Genomic DNA, 20159 nt, shown 5'->3' with positions numbered 1-20159 from the left:
TCAACAATGGAACCTGATGACATTGTTATCCTGAAAAGCATGCCAAATTTCACCTCACCAAATTTCACTCATGTTTGCTCCACCTTCTCCACGGTACAATCTATCGGTATATTTTACTTTAACAATCCTCTCAATTTCATGCTCCCTGTTTTGTTGATCCAAATGTCCCTTGCCTCTGCTGCCATTCTCGTTACCTTTCATCTCCTCAGGCCTCTTGGTCAGCCCATCATGGTCGCTCAAATCCTTGTAAGCTCTCTCTCCTCATTTCCTCTTTCACAACCCAAGAAAGCAAATGAACACAAATTGACAAGAATTCTCAATATCCTTTTTTTTTTTTTGTTTTTTAACTTTGATTCATTTGTTTGTGGTTCATCAGGCTGGTATAATAGTAGGGCCATCATTTCTGTGCCGGATTCCAGGGCTTTTGGATTCCTTATTTCCCATGAGAAGTTTTGTAGTGATGGATGTAGTATCTGCTATAGGTTTCATGTTTTACTTCTTCCTGATTGGTGTACAGATAGATGTATGGATACTTAAGAGAATAAACAGACAGAACTTTGCTATCGGGTTTTTCACCGTGGCAGTGCCAATGATATTAACCATAGGCAGCTCCGTTATCTGGGCGCATTTTGTTGATGCTGACGGGAATGAGATGGATGCACTTGTCCCGATAGCACAAGCAGAATCGGTGCTCTCTTTTCCGGCGATAGCATACTATCTTTCTGAGCTTAGGGTTATAAACTCAGACTTTGGCAAGGTGGCATTGTGCTCTTCCATAGTTAGTTGGCTTTGCAGTTTTTGCGTGATTACGTTCAATGTTCTATTTCGTCAATCAGGGAAGGACATGTTCCTCGTCTTTAAAACAATTAGTTGCGCTTTGGGCTTTGCAGCTCTCATCTTCTTCTTTCTTGGCCCTTTACTTCTATGGCAGATGAAGCGGAATACGGCGGGACAACCTTTGAAACAGAGTAACTTGATTGTGCTGTTTTTAGCTGTGGTTATGGCAGGGTTTTGGGGTCATTATTTTGGTTTACACATTTACTTTGGTCCCTTTTTGTTCGGATTAATGATACCGTCGGGGCCGCCGCTTGGGTCAGCGCTAGTAGAGAAGCTTGATCTCGTAACCTATTGGATATGGTTGCCGCTGTATTTTGTGAAATTTGGCCTGGCGATAGACATCTTTGCAATCAGTCTCAAAACTTACTCCACAGTGTTTTTCATTGCCCTGTTGGGTGCATGTGGAAAGTTCTTGGGAGCCTCTCTGTCTGCACTCAGCTGCCAGATGCCACTTAGGGATGCTGTCTCGCTTGGCTTTGTGATGAACTTCCAAGGCATTCTCGAGATAGGGATGTTCAAGTTAATGAAGAATGCAAAGGTATGTTTCCAAAGACTTTTCAAAGGTACATGTTTCCATAGTTGCATTTCATCTTAATGCTGTCAGGTGGATGCTGCTGATTGCAGATAATAGATGCCGAGTCCTTCACGGCCATGTGCACGGCATCATTGTTTATAATGGGAGTTATTACACCAATGGTGCGACACTACTGTGATCCTTCAGAAAAATACAGGGTTTACCATGGTAGAACTGTGATGCACTCAAGACCCAACTCTGAACTGAAATTACTAGTCTGTATTCATGACCAAGAAAATGTTCCATCTGCCATTAACCTCCTGGGGGCCTTGAATCCCAGCAAGCAAAGTCCTATTGCTGTTCACTTGCTTCACCTGATTGAGCTTACCGGAAGTGCAACCCCCCTTCTCATTCCCCATAAGATAACCAAAAGTTTCTCTTCTAGGTCAAGTGGCTCAGGACCTGTTATCAATGCCTTCAAACACTTCCAGGAAATCCAAGGAGGTACCGTCTCAGTTATCCCCTTCACTTCAATATCTCTTCCTCAAACGATGCATGATGATGTGTGTGCAATTGCACTTGACAAAGGGACTTCGCTTGTTATAATTCCCTTCTACAAGAGATTTCATGTCAATGGTGCTTCACAATCGTCTAAACAGGCCATCAAGATCGCCACCCAGAATGTCCTCACTAAGGCACCTTGCTCAGTTTCAATACTTGTTGATCGTGGCCCCCCCAAAACCCAGAGAGCTCTCTGGACATCCTGGTCTTCCTACAAAGTTGCTGTCATCTTCTTGGGTGGAGCTGATGATCGGGAGGCATTAGCTTTGGGAGCTAGGATGGCTGGCCAACCAAATATCAATTTGTCACTGATACGAATCCTTTATGATGGAAACTTTCCCAAAAATTACATGGAGGAGAGTAGACTTGACAATGAAATTATTAACGAGTTTAAAACCGATATCTCAGGGAAGTATTCCGCCATGTACAGAGAAGAAGTAGTGATGGAGGGGGCAGGGACTGCTGCTGTCCTTCGCACTCTAGAGAATCAGTACGAACTTGTAGTGGTAGGCAGGCGTAATGATGGTCTACCACCTCTTTTGTCAGGGTTAACAGAATGGATTGAAAACAAGGAGTTGGGTGTAATCGGTGATCTGTTGGCTTCTTCAGATTTCTTGGGCAACACCTCAATCTTGGTGGTTCAACAACACATCGATAGTAGTCACGGTGATTGAAATCAAATAGAAAGTATTTTGAACCCAAGTTTCCATAGATGAAGAAGCTGAGAGAGGCTGTTTCACAGAGAACCCTGCAAGGTCTTCAAGAAGTGAGAATTGCACCTGTGAGACTCCCTAGCTTTAGTTTCAACTTCTTCTGATGGTTATTACCATATGAGATTCAGACCATTCTTTTCTTGTTACTATTTTTGTGATAATTATTTGCGGGATGAAGCACATCGTGGTTGCAGTCTAGACAAAAAAGATTTCCTGTATTGCTTGAATCAACTGTACAATTTGATTCTGGTTTTTGAAGAAAACAATACTAGAAGTTTGATAAACAAAAGCTTTCTAACATCCCGTATCCTTCCAGGAATACATGTTGGAATCTAGTAGACATTTTTCCTGTATTGCTTGAAGCAACTGCTCAATCGAATCAGGTCTCGAAGTAGAAGAAAGAGATGCTGCAAGTTTTGTGAATATAGTTTGCAACATTGAAGGTGAGGTTTCTTGAATCCATTGTATGTGTTGAATTGCAAACTGAATCTCTTTGGCATCAGCTAAACATTTCAGCATAACAACATGGGAATCTGAATGTATTATATCAGAACTGAGACCACAGAGCAACTTAGAAGCAACAAGAAACTGACCTGAAATAAGCATACCAGATTTGTAATAGACAATCTATTAAACCATCTAACTTTTAGTTGAAACATTACATTGGAAAATGAGCCAAAATATGATACAAATATCGACAAAATCCACACAGAATCGAGTTCTGAAATGAATATTTCAAAGCAATATCAAGAAAGGGCAAATATTAATATAAACCCGTGTTACGTGTTCTAAGTTTCGAATGAATATGAGTGAGCTGTATGATAACTAGTAAGGCAAGGAACATATACCTTTTCTGCAGAGATGTATAACAAATGTGCGCAATATGCTTTGTGCAAGCATCATATCCTGTTCAACAGATTTATTGAAGATTTCAAAAGCAGATTCAAATTTTGATTCTTGACAAAGCCCTTCAAGAAGGTTTGTGTAAGTTGTCCCATCAGGTGCTACCCCTTTCTCTGCCATATGCTGAAAGAGGCACAGAGCCTCTTCAACTTCCCCTATCTGTGAGAGCTTTCCAATGAGGATATTGTAAGTGTTCAAGTTTCCTGCGCACCCACTTGCAAACATCTCATCCCATAATCTTTTGGCAGGACGCACTAAGTCTTCTCTACAACATGCTTCCATTAGGGAATTGTAAAAGAAGACATTTGGGCCTAACCCCTTCTTCTTCATCTCCTGAAGTACCTCATAAGCCTCTCTTACTTTCCCAGCCGTGCACAAGAATGAAACCATCACATTGTAACTCTCCATATCCAAGAAATAATCATGAAAAGACAAAACCTGATAAACCTCCAACAATTCATCAACCTTGCCATGCTTGCATAGATTCCTACTCAAATTACTCAAAGTTATCAAAGTCGGTAATTTTCCTTTCCCAACCATAAAATTCAAAAACATAATTGCTGAGCCAGGATCAATACTCGAAACCGATCCTATCAACGCATCCAAAACATCATCTTCAACAGGAAAATTCCCGCTCACAATCACTTCACCTAAATCCCTCGCTTCACATATCCGTCTCTCCGAAATCAGCCCTAAGATAAACTCTCGATAATCATTACTCCTTGGAGCCACCCCTAGCTTTCTCTTCTTCTTCAAAACCAACTCCCTCTCAACCACACTGCTACTCTTTCTGAACGCTTCAGCTACAATCCTGTAAGCTATAAAATCAGGTTTGCAACCTCTACTTCTCAACTCATCCAATACCCACAAAGCCTCCGATTCTCTTGATGAAAAACAAAGTCCATGAACTACCAAAACCGCGATAATTGATCCATTAACCTCCCAAGAACTCCCCTTTTTTGCTTCATCCAACAAACTTAAAACTTTATTCAATTCACCATTCTTACAAAAGCTCCAAATAAATAATCCAAACCCAATTGTATTAAAAACAACACCTTTTTGAAACATTTCATCAAACACTTTCTGGGAATGAGCAAAGTACCCATCAGAAACTAAAGCAGCCAAAAGCGAGTTACATAACTCAGCTCCAAGTTCTGCACTCGGCGAGTTAACTTCATTAAAAACCCAAACCGCGTTCTGGGTTTTCTTTCCTTTGATCAAAGAACTAATAATAAAGCGATAAACCGAGGAATCTAGAGATAGTTTCTGGGCCTTGACTTGCTTCAAAAGGGTTTCAACGGCATTGAATTGGCGGGAAAACGAGAGAGATTTGAGAATTGATTGATATGAGATTGAATCGTGGCAATATCCAGGTTGCTGAGAAGCCCAGTTGAAGAAGCCGAGGGCTAGGCAGTGGTGAGTGGAGAGGAACGAGTCGATGACTCGGGCGACCAATGACGGACTGAGTGAGTCACGACAACCGAGTCGGTGAAGAGTCTGCTCGAGAGATGCAGTCCATGTCCGAGTTGGGATTGCATGGTTGGATGCGGAGATCAATGCTCGGCCTATTCTATTTGCTAAGTCAGTCACCCGTCTCATGACTGAGTCACGAACTAGTTACGAAACAAACTAGAGAAGAAAGATGATACTCGGCCTATCTCTCTATCGAATCCCAAAGCAGCGTACCGTTCCACAAATTGTAAACTTCTAAAGAAAGAAAAGAAAGGAATGCTTCATATACATAATAATTTTATATTCACAACATATTTATTTCTTTCTTTTTTCTTCTTCATTGAGGCTACTTTCTATACAAACTTCTAGCTTTGTACAATCCATGTAAAGTTTGCAAAATATTACACTGTACAGAGATTACTTACAAGAGATACAATGAAAGATATACAAATAACAGCAGTAACTTTTACAGTGTAGTGACTGGCTAAGTCTTTTTCTGTTTTCCTTTGCAGTATCAGGACATTAGAACTAAGCAAGGGAGAAAGTGATTTACAGAGTTTTCTTTTTCTTGCTCCCCATGTATATCGTTTGAGTTGATATCTGATATTCCTGTACAAATATCTGCTTCAAAGGGGGACTATACAGGGAGAGAAATCAAGAGTATGATCTGACTAACTTGAAATTCTGAAAAGTTCGTGCTTTAAATAGGTTTCCGAAGAAATAACCCATTGTTGTCTCCTGATGAGGTGGTTTAGGTGTGAGGTTTGAGTTATGTTTCACCTGTAGCGCGCTCTGTCCGATCTGTCGACGAATAGAATCGATGATCTTGGGATCAACCGGGTTTCCTGTCACATCTGTGACATAGAAGGTGTCCTTGGCCTTGCCACCTTTTGTTGAAATTAATGCTCTCTTGATACACAAGCTGTTTTCCCGGAATATCCGAGTGATGTCAGACAGGAGTCCAAGTCGGTCTTCAGTGCACAATTCTAGCATCAGCCCCTATACCACAAAATGTTGCAAAGTATTATATCACGAGTGTAAGCATGGTTACCATAATCAAGTTTCTTATTTTTTGTTTTTTCATGTGCGCGTGTAGGGGGTTGAGTGAGAGGGGTGGTTTCTGTACCTCAGATGCCCTCCTCTCAATGGCTGCTTCAAGACATTGTATAACACGAACACGCTCAGCTTCCGAGCTAATGGGGAGCCCATCCACATGTCGAATATAAAATTCCTACAACAAACAGAATTTTTCTGTTTAATGGGAAAGAGAAAAAGAGTCAATGTCATTAACTCAGTTGAGTCAGCAAATCTAAGCATATTAACTTGTGCTCAACTGAGTAGAATTCCAACACAAAATGGATTACATCATCAGCATCAACCTACACTAGTGGTTTCACTAGCATCGACTTGTCAAATTCTTAAAGTTGATCAATATTATATCACTGGCTAATAGGACTGCTATTTCATAAAAGTTGTTCTGGTTTTGTCAAAATGGGTTCACTAGCCATTTCATCAGCTACTTTACTAAAACTATCTCACCTGATAAGCTTCCATCCTTCCTGTGTTGACCATTCCATGAAAAACAACATATTGCATATCTGTAAGAGTGCAGACTATATCAAACAATAGCTTTGGCCGATCTTTTGACCTCATGGTAATAACGGTGTAATCTTTCTCAATATTCAACAGACTAACTTGTGGTCTTGAGCTCCCATCCTCTACTGCCCTTACTCCTGCCCTCTCAACCCTTTCATAGTCCCTATCTGCGAACATGATTTGATGCAACCTTCTCTCCCTATGCATAACACCTGGAGCTGAAAGCATTGTTTTTGCTGTTTTCAATTCATCACTTCCTTTGAGAACATTATAAAGTAATTCCTTTATTGTTGAGAGACGTTTTGGATCATTAATTGCACAGCCTGTTGAATCATCTGTCACATGAACTACAGCTGCAGCCCTAGCATTATGGGTCCATATCTCAGCATTTACAACATTGCAATGGAGGTCTGCAAGAACTGCACATACTTCAGATAATAGACCAGGCCTATCAGTGCCAGCAAGTTCAATTGATGTATGCTCTTCTGAAGGCATTACCCCTACAGAGCCTCTTCGTGAAGGTACAAAGCCAGCACTAGTTTCAATTCTCTGCAAAATTAATGAGTAAGATGAAAATAGTCAAATAAAAACTTTGTCAAACATTTAAGGCTCATGAAGAAACAAACAATAAATGACAGAAGAAAGGGCACTAGTTGAATTCATTGAACAATGAGGAAGAATTTTCCTTTCACAAACCATGAAATATGCAAGGTCAAGAGTTTTAGTCTATTATATTGCAATTCAACAAAAACTAAAGAAAATTAAAATCTGTGGGGAGGTTAAAAGAGCAGTATGAGTTAGTTTCTTACCCTTTGAATATAGTCGATAACTTCCTTATCTCCGATTTTGTTGCCATCATTGTCAACAACATTAAAGACTGAAATATGGCAGCATATTCAAAGAAATTAAGATAGGTAAATGGTTAGCTTTGGATGTAATATACAATTTGAGCAGTTTATTTTTTTTTTATAAAAAAAAAAACCTACCATCCATAAACCATCCTCCATCAGATGATATGTATGCTTTTGTTATTACAAGATTCATATCAGTAAGCACTTGGACAACTTCCAGGAGAATTCCATGTCTGTTGACACTGTCAACCTGAGCAGGAAATTCAAATTTAAATCATAATATATCTTAAACAAATAAACACATGAAAGACATGAAAGCACCCATTCAACCAACTGAAAGGACCTCATTAATAATGACCGTTATAACACATTCCTATTGACTTGAACAATCCCCACCCTTGCCCATCCACGCTGCCCCCCCCCCCCCCCCCTTCCTGTTTTTTTTTCTTCTTTCCAGTTCATATGCTAGCTCAAACACCTTCTCAGAGGTGCAAATTCCAAATATAACATCCTAAATGCATATGATTAACTTGAGGAAAACAGAGAATTCAAGGAACTAATTAGCGACATATGATGATATAACCTAATTACAGTGAAGCCAGAGCCTAAGCAGCAAGCCATAAACCTTACCTGGATAACAGTGGCATCCTCACTAGAATTATTGTCAATCACAACTCTGCAACAACGAAACCATACATGTTAAATTACTCTACTTTTTCCCAATCCCAAAAAAATTCAATACTAATAAAATAATAAAAGTAAAATTAAGAGCCATCAAGAAAACTTGTCAAATATGCTTCACTTTTGCAAGGAAAGTCCAAATGGCTCACTTGATTTTGAATTTAAAACGGAAAACTAGAACTTTAATTTGCCATGAAAACTAAGGAAAAAGAAAAAAAAGAAATAGCTAATTTAAGAAGTAGAAAAGAAAACTTTGCTTCAATAAGTTAAATTATTCCAGAAATTTTGATCAGTTCTTCTCATCAGCCAAAAAGAGAAGAAACAGTAAAAAAAATCAGAAAATTAAACAAACAAAAGAAACAAAACCATCGACAGTAACAATAAAAAGGATTACTTGCAAAAAATGCAAACATTATTCTGTGAAAAACTTGAACCAAAAACAAAAACTTTTACAGACCCTTCAAGAAATTCAAACAAAAATTTCACTATTCCCATAAAAAACCCAGAAAACAAATTCCTTCTAAAACATTACCTGGGTTGGTTCACCCTCCTGATAAGCTTAGCATATTCATCATCCATTTCTCCAAACAAAAAACCCAACTTTCTACAAACTAAAAACCACCCAAACAGAAAAAAAAAACAAAACAAAATTTTCCAAGGAATAATCGATTAGCTCACAAACCCCAGAACTCAGAATTTCCCAACGGGGGGACCTTTTTTATTCTTCTAGGATACTGTACAAAATTGAAAGAATGGCTCTTCCAATATTCAAGGAAAACACGAAAGAAATTAAAAAAAAAAAAGGGTACTATAAAAAGTAAAGTAGGGCCTTGGCCGTTTAACACTGAAGTGACACGACACAATTAATCGAAAGTTGAAAACACCAAAACGTAATATTTTGGTGACGTGGAGAGAAATGGTTGGTTGGAAGAGCGGTTATTTGGTGCCCGTGGTCAGGCCCCGTGCGTGCTGACGGGGTGTTGTACTTTGACCCGCTTTTTTTTTTTTGGATTTACTTTTGTGCTTTTGTTTTTTTAACTGTGGTGATTATTACGGCGCCCGGGCATTTATGGCAGCACGTGAGGGGACTATAGGGAAAATGACGTGGCAAATGTGCACGTGTCAATACAGCTTGGTCGGAGATTTCGCCGGTGTTTTTGGCGGCAATCCTATCCCAGGTCGTTTTAATGACTAACCGTCTTCTATTTTTCCTGTATTTTCCCCAAATTGCCCCTTTCATTCATTTAGAATTACCAACGATTTTTTTTTCTTGGTTGAAGGAAAGGTTTCTATTACTGTTGAAGTTAGTTAGAATATCATTTATAGTTTTTTTATTTTTACAAAAATTAATTTTAATTTATTTTATATTAAATTTTAAAAAAAATTATAGTGTATATGTTTAATGAAAAAATAAAAAATTATTAAAATTGAATTTATAATAATAAAAAAATTGATAGTATTATGCCACAAATTTCATATTAATAAGATATGATGTAGGTTTTTGGTATATAAATATGAGTCTTGTATCACCTATCAAACATATTATTTGGATTGAGAACATTAACTCGTGATTTATAAATTAATTCAAATTCTATTTCAGAATTTAAAGCTACATGAGGTTAGATTTAAGCTCCAGATCGATTTGAACTAGTATAAGAGTTTTTCTCCTCTATGGGTAAGGAGTCAGTGCAATAATGACTTCTTCTCTACGGGTAAAGAGCTAATGAAATAATAATGTTGTAAAATTAAGTGGAGTAAAATGTAACAGATCTCAAATCAATAAGAAGACTAGTGTAAGAGTCTCTTAACCAATGCAATAAGGGCGTTGCATAATTAAATGGAATAAAATGTCACGGATTTTACATCAGTAAAAAAATTAGTGTAAAAGTCTCTCTCTTCTATGAGTAAAGAGCTAGTGTATAAGGATGTTACGTAATTAAGTGGGGTAAAATGTCACGGATCCCACATCAATAAGAAATGAGATGGATCTTGGGTATATAATCCTCTCCTCTACTGATAAAAAGCTAATATATAAAAACGTTACACAATTGAGTGAGATAGAATTTCACCGATCCTACATCAGTGAGAGGTGAAGTGGGTCTTGGGTATATAAACATAGATCTTTTACCATCTATCAAACATATCTTTTGAGTTGAGAATAAACATAGATCTTTTACCATCTATCAAACATATCTTTTGAGTTGAGAATAACATAGATCTTTCACCATCTATCAAACATATCTTTTGAGTTGAGAACAACATAAATCTTTCACCATCTATCAAACATATCTTTTAAGTTGAGAACGTGGATTCGTAATTTATAAGTTTATTTAAGTTTTATTTTATTTATAAGTTTATTTAAGTTTTATTTTATTTATAAGTTTATTTAAGCTCTATTTTTAGAATTTAAACCCGGACGAGGTTAGGCTTAAATTTTAATATTCATTTTAAGATATTTTGAAAAAAATTTTTGAGTTGAAAATGTGGATTTATGATTTATAAGCTTACTTAATTTCTATTTTTAGAGTTTAAGGCTGCGCGAGATTAGGTTTAAATTTTAATTTTCATTTTGAGATATCTTGATAAAAAAAGATAGATAAAAAAACAACAAGATTGGAGTAATATTTTTGAGAAAAAAATATTATCTAATATAACAATAAAAAAATACACTTAAAACACCATAAAACAAAATTGTTTAAAGGTACTTTTAAAATTTTTTTAATTATTTGAGAAAAGCGATAAATTGGAGACAGTATAATAGTTGGGTATTTTCAATTTTGGAAAGATTTTTTTTCCCAAAATTAGTAATAACCCATTTTTTTTCCATAGCAAAAATCTTTATTTTTCTAATTAGTCCATCAATTAGATTATACAACATCAAAAGAAAAAAAAAAGGCTAAAACTTTAAGTTAAGAGATCATATTTTTTTTCATAAATTTGATATTTGGTTTAAAGAGATTTATGAACAATAAAAAAGAAATCGATTAATTTCATCGTATAACATGCACATCCCAAATTCTCGATTTTTTCCATTTAATGGAAAATTAAAATATTTTTATTTGTAGATATAAAAAAAAATCCATATATTTGTAATTTAAATTTATTTAAAAATTACAAATAAATTGGAAATGACTTGACAATAACATAAGTGGGCCAGAGTGTAGACACTGCAACTAGAAAATTCAATCCACAGTGTTTTATGTATCTTATCGGAATACAAAGAATTGCAAGAGTGATGAACAAGCAGCAAACGTGGAGTTCCCTGCGCTACAACATATTTGCACTGAAGATGGAGACTTGCTCTCATCTTCATTTGCTTGTCTCTACGGTTGCTACAAACCTCAAACATCAATTTCTACTTGATGCCACCACAATCAAGTCACCTTTTCTTAATTGCTTACCTTAATAATTTTACCAGGTTTGTTGAATTTTATAAAATAAATATCTAATCGAAGATCAATCCTTAATAAATGAAGAGATTCTTATTATATTTTTATTTTTAAAATATTTTTAATTTAATTAATGCCAAAGTTTTTTTGTCATTACTTCAATCTTCTCTTATTATTAATTAATTAATTTTGGGTTGGACTTTGGTTTTAAAAAAAATTCAACAATTAATCGCTTTTGTTTTTGAACTCTTATTTTTCTTCATTTAGAAAAAAAAAAAAGAATTCAAACCCTAATTTTTTAAGCAAAGGATTTATGAAATTCAAATGGTTACAAATAAAAAAACTTCTTCTTCTTCTTCTTATTATTATTATTATAAAGAACACCTTAACAAATATTTTAGTGTTTAATTTAATGCAAGTTGAAGGTGGGGAACCAATTTTTAAAATTATTTTCGGTGTACCATCCATTGAATTTGTGAGAGTTTCTATTTAAAGCTTTAGAAAAATGTCTACAGCCCCCAATTGCCTAACCCTAAAGGGAAACCTCAATATCTTTTCATTTATTTGCATCTTCTAATTGGCTTTTTGTTTTTGTTTTAAATGTTTCCATAAGGTATGTGAAGTAATTGGGGTGACAGAGTGTGTTTTGACAAGTCATCTTAACTAAGATATTTTATGGGATGATGTCACACAATAATAATGAGGATAGGTCCAACCAACAAATATTAATATTTTAGTCATTCCAAGCAGCCAAGAGGCAATATTTTGACATCAATTTGCATAGATTTATTTGCCAAGTGGACATCTAGTTTGGAGTTAGGTAAGAAAAATTTCCATACATGTCAATGCATTCCCACATATAGAGCAAAAATCCTCCCTAGCAAAATATATAATAGCCCAAGAATCAATGTCCCCTTGTTATTAATATAAGTACCCAAATTAATTAAGAGTTAAACCCATGTTTCACAAGATTATAAAACTCTAAACCCCCATTAAAATTTAAAATTCAAGGTCGATTAGTAGGTGTTTATGAAGTAATCGGGTGTTAATAGACATTAGTCAGAGATAATTAAAATATTATTTTTTAAAAAAAAGGGTATCATCCAGCTGTCTTGTGCCCCTTAGCAAATGTAGTATATTTGATTTTGTAGGCAGTTGGGGCATTTGGTGGGAATAAAGTGGGGCTTTTTGGGACACTGGGAACCAGGAAGGCAGATGGAAGAATGGATTGAGAAGAAGGAAGAGAGAAGAGCCGTCCAAGGGGACCCCACGGAGGAGAAGAGAAGAGAAGATAGATATGTGCAAATAGTTTACGTTACAAAGCAAAATGGAACAAATTGTGGGTCCCCATGCCTTGATGTTGGAAGAATGTAGAAGTCCACGTTGACAGGGGGAGCTCTGAATTTTATAGCAAATCTGATGCTGACACCGCACTTTTTGTTCCTTGATATTTTTAACAAGTAAAATTTTCCTACAAAAATCTTTTGTAAGTTTATTATCTTGTGTAAAATTGAGGTAAAATTCTCGTTTCTTTAATTTTTAATCATAATTTACTTGAGTTTATTAATTTTTGAAATAAAAAATCTTTTCAAAAATGTAAATATAGTTAATAAAATATAAAAAAATTAAAATATCTTTTTTTATTAATTTTAAAAATTATTAAATTAATAAAAATTATATAATAATAATTTTTAAAATTAAAAAAAAATAAAATTAATTTTTTAATATTATCACATCATCAAATTAATAAAAATACTAATAATTTACTAATAGATAAACTTATGTATTTAAGAAAAAAATTTTTGAAACGAAATGTCCATTTCAAAACTTAATAGATTCATGTAAAATTTTAATTAAAACTTAAAAATTGAAGTATTTTATCTTAATACTTTTTATTACGGGTTTAGAAAACTTTTTATATTAACCACATCACATGTTTCTATTCATTTTTACTATTTATTTATTAAAATATTTTAATTGATAATATACAATTAAACAAACCCGTGATGTAAAATTACAAAAAAAAAAAGGGTGACAAGATTTTTATTAAAAGGTTTTATCTTAACGACAACTTTCTCGGATGACGAACTTGTCCTGGTGGGGAGGAATTAACACACTTGTCTTGGTGGGGAGGAATTATCATTGTCCATTAATCAAAATGTCGAATTGCACGAAAAGATTTTGTTGATGATTTATCGGACGTAGAATCCGAAAATTGTTTTATGGAGACTGCGTTTGTGGGAATTCTAACACGCAAAGCACCATGGGTTTTTACGCAATGATTGGAGGAAATAAAGGTTTCACCTACAGTCTCCTGCTGTCTTTTTTAACTCTCCAAGTTCGAAGAAGTTGTGGTTACAGTTCCATAGGTATGGCAGCAGCAGAAGAAAACAACTTAGCTCTAGCTGCAGCCATGGAATATCTGAGTCGATTTTGATCATGATGTTATACCTTGGACGAGTATTTTTCCTGTTCCAAGTCCAACCTTGTCAAACTAGGCATGCACCAACGCTAGAACATTGAACAAATCAACTGGTATATGTATTGGATTTGAGAGCAGCATGTAGACGATGAGGTCCGGGACAAAATTGAAAGATGAACATGTAATATATAGGATTGATTAACTGAAGGTTTGCTACTCTATCCGAGCATAAATTTATCGAATCAATGAGCTGATGCCCACCAGCTGTAGAAAGTTGGAGCCTAACCAATGCATTTTCTGTGATAACTTCATCTATGGTGGGCCCCTTAATTTGAATAGTCCAACGTTTGATTGTATGATCATGTCCTTGATTCCTTGTGTGAGTGGTAGACAGAGATGTTCATGGATGGAGTGAAGTTTAGCTTTTTAATATTAACAAAAATTTAACTATCGTGAAATTTAATATCAATTGATTTTGTTTTTCATGTGACATGCAATTTGATAAGTCAACGAGATTCAAAAAATCTAATGCATTAGGCATGTAATGTGATTATATCAGTTACCACGTGACAAAAAAAATTGATTGATATTAGGTCCAATGATAATTAAATTTTTAATATAATTAAGGACATCTTTAATTCAATGAATGACTATTGCACAATACATTTTTATAAAGTTTTTTTTTAATTGAAGAACAAGAATGCACTTTTTTTCAAAGTTGAAGCGAACTTATCTTCTCATTTTCGAATGTGTGGTTTTGGGTTTGAGCTTCTTCAACCATAATGCAAGAGCCCTTTCTGATGCGGACAATGGGCTGGAATGGATGTTGTTCCACTTCCACACCCAAGCTTGGGCTTGTACGCATGGTTCCCTTTAAATGATCTGGATTTTCTTTACCCATTTCTTGGTCTAACGCTATTCTGATTGCCCCCAACGCCCATTGCACAAGTGTTGGCAATGACTAAAGAAACCATAAACTAAGAGAGAAACAAAGAGCAATGGCAAAGGCTAAAGCTTCATTGTGAGGCATAGTTTTGACACTATCATTTTTAACTCTTTACTCTGTCAAAAGCTTTATGGATAAGCAATTGTCTGTGTTTGGTTTCAATTTTTCTTACATGATATTTTATATTTTTTTCTCAATAAAAATCAAACAATATTGTATGAAAACTGTTGAATTATAAGAGCTGCAGGTGAAATTATTATTTTTTATCTTTTTTTTTTTGGCCCTCTTCCACCATACCACCGTAGATAAGTACTTCCATTTCCATAGGCAGTGGAAAGAGAGCATTTATTTTGGGCTCTTGTACTTGATGATATCCCTGAACTTTTTTGGGGCTGTGATGTCTTCACTCCCCACAAGTATTTAAGTAAGATTGCAATGCCCATTTTAATGAACATTTCCACAATGCTGAATGGCAATAAATGGAGGGTAAAGCATTGACTGCTCTGTCTGCAGCTCTATGCTTCAATAAACAGAGACACTTCCCCTTCTGTGAATGGCAATAAATGGAGGCAAGCACTCATCTTTCACGTTATGTTTATGTACTCCTTTCAATTTTAATTGAATGCCCAAATCTTCCTCGTTTTTCTTCCTCCTTTCTATCCAAATGAAAATACAAAGGGAAAATGACTGGGAATAAAAAACAATATCTTCTTAGAAATGAACTAAGCAATTCTTTTTAAAATACAAAGCAAGTGGCTGTCGTGTCATATCCTCAATGGACCCTTAACTTCAGCAGGTGGATGTCATACATCCAAGGTGCTCAGCTAAAACATAACACCATGAATGGTTTTGAGCAAGCTTTGTCAATTTAACCATATGCAACCACAGTAGAGTGCAAATGTTAACAGGGTCCCAGGTAAGAGTCAGGGAGAACAAAATCTGAACGAATTTGCAACCAAGAATGTAGTTCTAGGCCATGTCCGTGCTGTGAAACAGCAAAAATTTAAGCCTGAGCATGGCAAACAGGTGTCTAATGTGATAATAAACCTCTTTCAAACCCCTTTGGGCAATGTGATATTGGCAGCAGAGTGCAGACCTTTTGTTGTCAGAACGAAGAGCACCCAAATTTGTGTGCAGTTTGAACGGAAGCAAAAAAATCTACTCAAATTTGTTAGATTACTTCTTTCACACCTTAGCATCATGAAAACATCATGTAATTTTGTTGTTGCTGATTTTTGTAAACTGAAATTGACACCTTAAAGCAACATCAAGTGAAACAACTAAAGCAGGATGGGATGCTCAATGGCTTAAGGGGGTGGGAGCTGAGAAGATTGAGATTTCATAACAGGATGAGAACCAAAGTAAGGTGACTCCAGGAAAAACCAATCTGGGTTTTTCCTCAAGCCATGCTATTTTAAGTCAAATTTCATTCTTAGGCAGGCTAATTGCACCTAGACTTTTGGACTTTAGGAGACTGAAACGATGAAGGTGGGAAAAAAAAAAAATACTACAACCAAATGTTAGATTAAGATTCCAATGCACCACGAGAAAATATGTGTCACAATTGTCAACCTGAAAGGCTGCCACTTGGAGTAAGTAACAATAAATGGACTGAGGAAAATACAACAGAAAGATACTCTAATGAAAACCAGCAAATGAGGACAAAACTTCAGTGCCTATCACAGAAAATGGTGGACAAAATTAACCGGACCTGTCAATTTCAGTACACACAAAACCTCCAAGGTCCAAAAATGTAAACAACTCCAGTAATTTTTTTACCTCATGGATATAGTCATTGATTTCTTTAAGTAACATGCTAGGAAAATGCCATTCTTGCACTGTCTCCTTATGCTTTCTGTATTAAATTCTTAATCTTACAGTATTTATTTGGTAAAAGTTCCATTCAAGTAAAAATTCATCTAATTTGTCAACTTTGCATTTGTGCTCTAGTCCATGAATTGTCACAAAAAGGAAAAAGAAAGTCTTGGTATTAGAAAATTTACAGCATATCTTCATGCCAGAAAACTAAAAATAGGAAGAATATTAAAACAGCCATAGAGTTCACATGAGGATGCTGAACCACAAATCAACTATTACCTTCCAACAGAGAGAAGTCATCTTCAACCTACTTCAATTAGGATAGATACAGCTAACTCAAGAAAGATCTTATATCCATTGGGAAGGCAACAAGAAAAGAGAAGCCATAGTGCTATACTAATTAAACACTAGTTTATGAAGAAACAAAATTAAAAAAAGATAAAAAAAACTGAACATAAATGAATGCAAGGATTTTATCAACACAAGAAGACCTCAGACATGAATGCTCCAAATTTCCCAGTCCTAAATGTGTAGAATCAACTTCCACCGAATAATCCAAGTCAACGTGACATATGAAAGACATTCGCATGATCATTTCTAAGCATACCTCAGTGCAGGTACATTAGATACTGTGCACTTGAACGCCGACTTCTTCTATTTAATTCAATATCATTCCACAATATTCTCATTTATAGTTGATTAAAAATTCAATGGCAAAGAGAAAGCTCACAGGCTTCGTAAAAAGTGGTTCTTTAACAGCTTTGAGTCAAGGATTGCCATACCACTAGATTGCTTCTTTAAAACATGGTACCCTGGAGCAACAGTTAACAGGGCAGCTTGGAAAAGTTACTTGGGCCATTTGGTGCCATAAATTGATGAGAACCAACTTGGAAGTTGGATACTGTAGCTTAACAGATTCTTGTTTGCCTCAAGGTTAGAAACTGCAGTTCAAAGAAGGCAAAAGCACGGCTATTTGGCTATCACTGACACTTCTATGTTGGGGCCAAGCCCTTCATCAAGGATTAAGAATAGTTTCAGGGTTAGAAAAAGTAAATTATGACAGTTTGGATAGTAAAGACTGCCTGAAACTGAATCATTTTAAGAGGGCACTGATCTTTGCCAATTATAAATCCTTGTATAAACATAAAATGATTTCTAAATAATATGAAGTATGATGGCCGAAAGAAATTTGAATTTTCCAAGAGTATTTTGCACAAATTTGAGACAACCTCACGTACATAATCTTGCTCAACAGCAAACAGAGAAGAGATAAACAGTTAATAACACATCCAATGTCATAGACATACTAATTGGAGTCCCCTTATATGTGAAGCAGTGAGTGGATACAAATTCCATGAATAACATTAATCCATTGAGATGAAAATTTGGGAATAATATGGAGAGAAAAATATATGGGGTTTAACAAAAGGATTATGATGGAAATAAGCTGAAAGAGTTTTCCAAGCAAGGTGAGATCAGCACAAAGGAAGAACTTTTGAAGTGATGACAAGAGAACTAGGTTCCTATATGTTAGCAGACATGCTATAGCAGGAAACATGGCAGCCAGAAGTTATCAATAATTGGCCCTGTATGTGCACAAATATATTCTTTTAGAGAAATAAGAATTCTTACTTGATCTAACAAGAAACTGGACATGTATGACTGTAAAATTCTATGTTTAATTTCACAAACAAACCGATTGCCACTCCATCCAGACCTAGAGAAGAAGAAAACAATTAAATTTGCCTTACATCATAATCAACACACCTCTGAATCAAACAAGAAGTTCCCAAGCTACTAGGCTGTGCAAAGCTCCACCTGCAATCCACATCAAAATTAATAAGACACAAAACAATTAATACTTCTCTGAAGACTTTGGAGGATGCGAGTTCAACAGAAGGCAGGAATCAACAAAAAGCACCTTTGTAATGGAGACTCGGGTGATGCAGTGCAGAAAGAAGAAGGGGGCACAATAAAATCCATCCAGTCCCTATAGAATTCTGAGAGGCAAAGTATCCATTTTTCTCACTTTTTTTTTTTGTTTTCCCAATTATACAATACCGAAACCATAACAAGAAAAAAGCCATCCTCTCCCATGAATGCTACTTTTTTTTAGTCTTGCTGCCAAAGTTTATAATTTTACTGGCCTGATCCTTGGGAATCATCCTTAGCAGGGGGTTGTTGCTGGTGCTGCTGCTGGTGCTGCTGCTGTTGCTGGTGCACCCTAGCCTGCCCCATCTGCTGATAAATCTGGCTCAAAGCTTGAGGATTTAGAAGCCCAATATGACCATCTTGAGACAAGCCAAGTTCCAAACCAGGGAGCTGCTGGCTAGCCCCACCCAAGATTGAGGTGAAACTCATCTGACCCATGTTAGTAGCTGGCAAGTCAAAACCAGGAAACCCAATCTTTTGCAGATAATTAGAACTTTCACTGCCTAAATTTGTTGTAGATGGACCAGATGATGACTGAAACCCATAACCACTGACTGGGGGCCATAACCCTGTTGCCACATGATGGGGTCTCCCCAAATTGCCACCAACCATTGCCCAACTGGTCCTACTGCTCCCTGACCCTATACTGGACCCCCCTAAATCTTCCATCTTTTGGTGCAACCCGGCCGATAGAGAGGCTCCTTGCTGTGAAACTGAGCCTCCAGCTGCTGCCAAAGCTGACGCTGGTATTGTTCCACTTCCTGTGGCGGCTATTATTGATGGTTCAGCTTGTTGTAACAGCCACTGTATTGTTTCCCCATCAGATTTGTGACCCAATTCCCTGGTCAACTGAAAGATTCTAGCTGCACATAAAGCAGGCATCCTTATCCTTCTACCTCTTCCTTCAACTTTGGTATGCCTGTCTTTGTTAGAACTTCTTTTTGGGGCCAGCTGTTGTTTCTTCCCTTCTTCTTTATCTGCAATAACAATCTGGAAATCCTTGATTTCAGCTGGTTTGTTCTCACCCATGTTTTGAGGCTGTTGCTGCTGTTGTTGGGGTTGTGGATGTTGGTGGTGTTGTTGGGGTTGTGGCGGCAGGCTCAAGAAGTTTGGTACTTCCTGTGGAGGCTGCTTGGAGCCCTTGGGATCCATGAACAGGTAAAAGGGTGCTGGGGTGGGGGCAAAGTAAAAGAAAGGCTAAAAACAAAAAACAAAAAAAAAAAAGGAGTCCTCTTTGATTGAAGAAGGAGACCTGAAAAGTCCTAGACTTGCATGAGTTTTCACTGTTTTTGGCAAGGAATGTGAAGACAAACTATTATTATAATATTGAAATCCCAAAGCACACCCCAAATGTCAAATTTTTACTCTGGGTTTTACAATATGTCATTTCCCCCCCCTCCCCTTCTCCCTCTATATCTCTCTCTCTCTCTCATATGCTTTTGTCTGTCCTCTCTTTCACTGTAGTAGAGGGGTTTTGACTAACATTTCTGATATGATAGCAACTTTAACTGCCAATTTCACCTCCAGATACTAACTCAAAACAC

General features: G+C 36.3%; 4 protein-coding genes across 4 annotated transcripts; 1 reads left to right on the top strand and 3 right to left on the bottom strand.

Annotated features, from left to right (window-relative positions):
• Positions 1 to 2586, top strand: LOC18601057 (cation/H(+) antiporter 15-like). The gene is made up of 3 exons (XM_007031864.3): positions 1 to 246; positions 377 to 1375; positions 1462 to 2586. Exons 1-3 carry the CDS (start codon positions 7 to 9, stop codon positions 2584 to 2586), a joined length of 2364 nt encoding a protein of 787 aa, XP_007031926.2. The 5' UTR covers positions 1 to 6.
• A 235-nt stretch (positions 2587 to 2821) lies between these two features.
• Positions 2822 to 5141, bottom strand: LOC18601056 (Tetratricopeptide repeat (TPR)-like superfamily protein). Its single transcript, XM_007031863.3, has 2 exons — positions 3474 to 5141; positions 2822 to 3218 (listed from the first exon to the last, which is right to left on the bottom strand). The coding sequence occupies exons 1-2, from the start codon at positions 5125 to 5127 to the stop codon at positions 2920 to 2922; spliced, it is 1953 nt and encodes a 650-aa protein (XP_007031925.2). The 5' UTR covers positions 5128 to 5141; the 3' UTR covers positions 2822 to 2919.
• Positions 5142 to 5266: 125 nt separating this feature from the next.
• On the bottom strand, positions 5267 to 8911 carry ACR6 (ACT domain repeat 6). Its single transcript, XM_018119617.2, has 7 exons — positions 8641 to 8911; positions 8058 to 8103; positions 7563 to 7677; positions 7386 to 7453; positions 6520 to 7125; positions 6107 to 6211; positions 5267 to 5979 (listed from the first exon to the last, which is right to left on the bottom strand). The coding sequence occupies exons 1-7, from the start codon at positions 8685 to 8687 to the stop codon at positions 5635 to 5637; spliced, it is 1332 nt and encodes a 443-aa protein (XP_017975106.1). The 5' UTR covers positions 8688 to 8911; the 3' UTR covers positions 5267 to 5634.
• Positions 8912 to 18661: 9750 nt separating this feature from the next.
• On the bottom strand, positions 18662 to 20159 carry TCP20 (TEOSINTE BRANCHED 1, cycloidea, PCF (TCP)-domain family protein 20). Its single transcript, XM_007031861.3, has one exon. It carries the CDS (start codon positions 19765 to 19767, stop codon positions 18823 to 18825), a length of 945 nt encoding a protein of 314 aa, XP_007031923.2. The 5' UTR covers positions 19768 to 20159; the 3' UTR covers positions 18662 to 18822.

The sequence above is a fragment of the Theobroma cacao genome, chromosome 4, assembly GCF_053813885.1.
Source record: "Theobroma cacao isolate CCN51 chromosome 4, ASM5381388v1, whole genome shotgun sequence".
NCBI classification, from domain to species: domain Eukaryota; kingdom Viridiplantae; phylum Streptophyta; class Magnoliopsida; order Malvales; family Malvaceae; genus Theobroma; species Theobroma cacao.
This window is presented reverse-complemented; position numbering and strand designations above follow the sequence as displayed.

Bases quoted from the DNA above. Each gene is read 5' to 3' on its own strand.
- LOC18601057 (XM_007031864.3), top strand. From the start codon at position 7: ATGGAACCTGATGACATTGTTATCCTGAAAAGCATGCCAAATTTCACC. The intron at 247-376 runs GTAAGCTCTCTC...GTGGTTCATCAG, and splicing joins TCATGGTCGCTCAAATCCTT to GCTGGTATAATAGTAGGGCC. The intron at 1,376-1,461 runs GTATGTTTCCAA...TGCTGATTGCAG, and splicing joins AGTTAATGAAGAATGCAAAG to ATAATAGATGCCGAGTCCTT.
- LOC18601056 (XM_007031863.3), bottom strand. From the start codon at position 5,127: ATGAGACGGGTGACTGACTTAGCAAATAGAATAGGCCGAGCATTGATC. The intron at 3,219-3,473 runs GTATATGTTCCT...TGCTTATTTCAG, and splicing joins TATACATCTCTGCAGAAAAG to GTCAGTTTCTTGTTGCTTCT.
- ACR6 (XM_018119617.2), bottom strand. From the start codon at position 8,687: ATGGATGATGAATATGCTAAGCTTATCAGGAGGGTGAACCAACCCAG. The intron at 6,212-6,519 runs GTGAGATAGTTT...TGTTTGTTGTAG, and splicing joins GAAGGATGGAAGCTTATCAG to GAATTTTATATTCGACATGT. The intron at 5,980-6,106 runs GTACAGAAACCA...TTTGTGGTATAG, and splicing joins TTGAGAGGAGGGCATCTGAG to GGGCTGATGCTAGAATTGTG.
- TCP20 (XM_007031861.3), bottom strand. From the start codon at position 19,767: ATGGATCCCAAGGGCTCCAAGCAGCCTCCACAGGAAGTACCAAACTTC.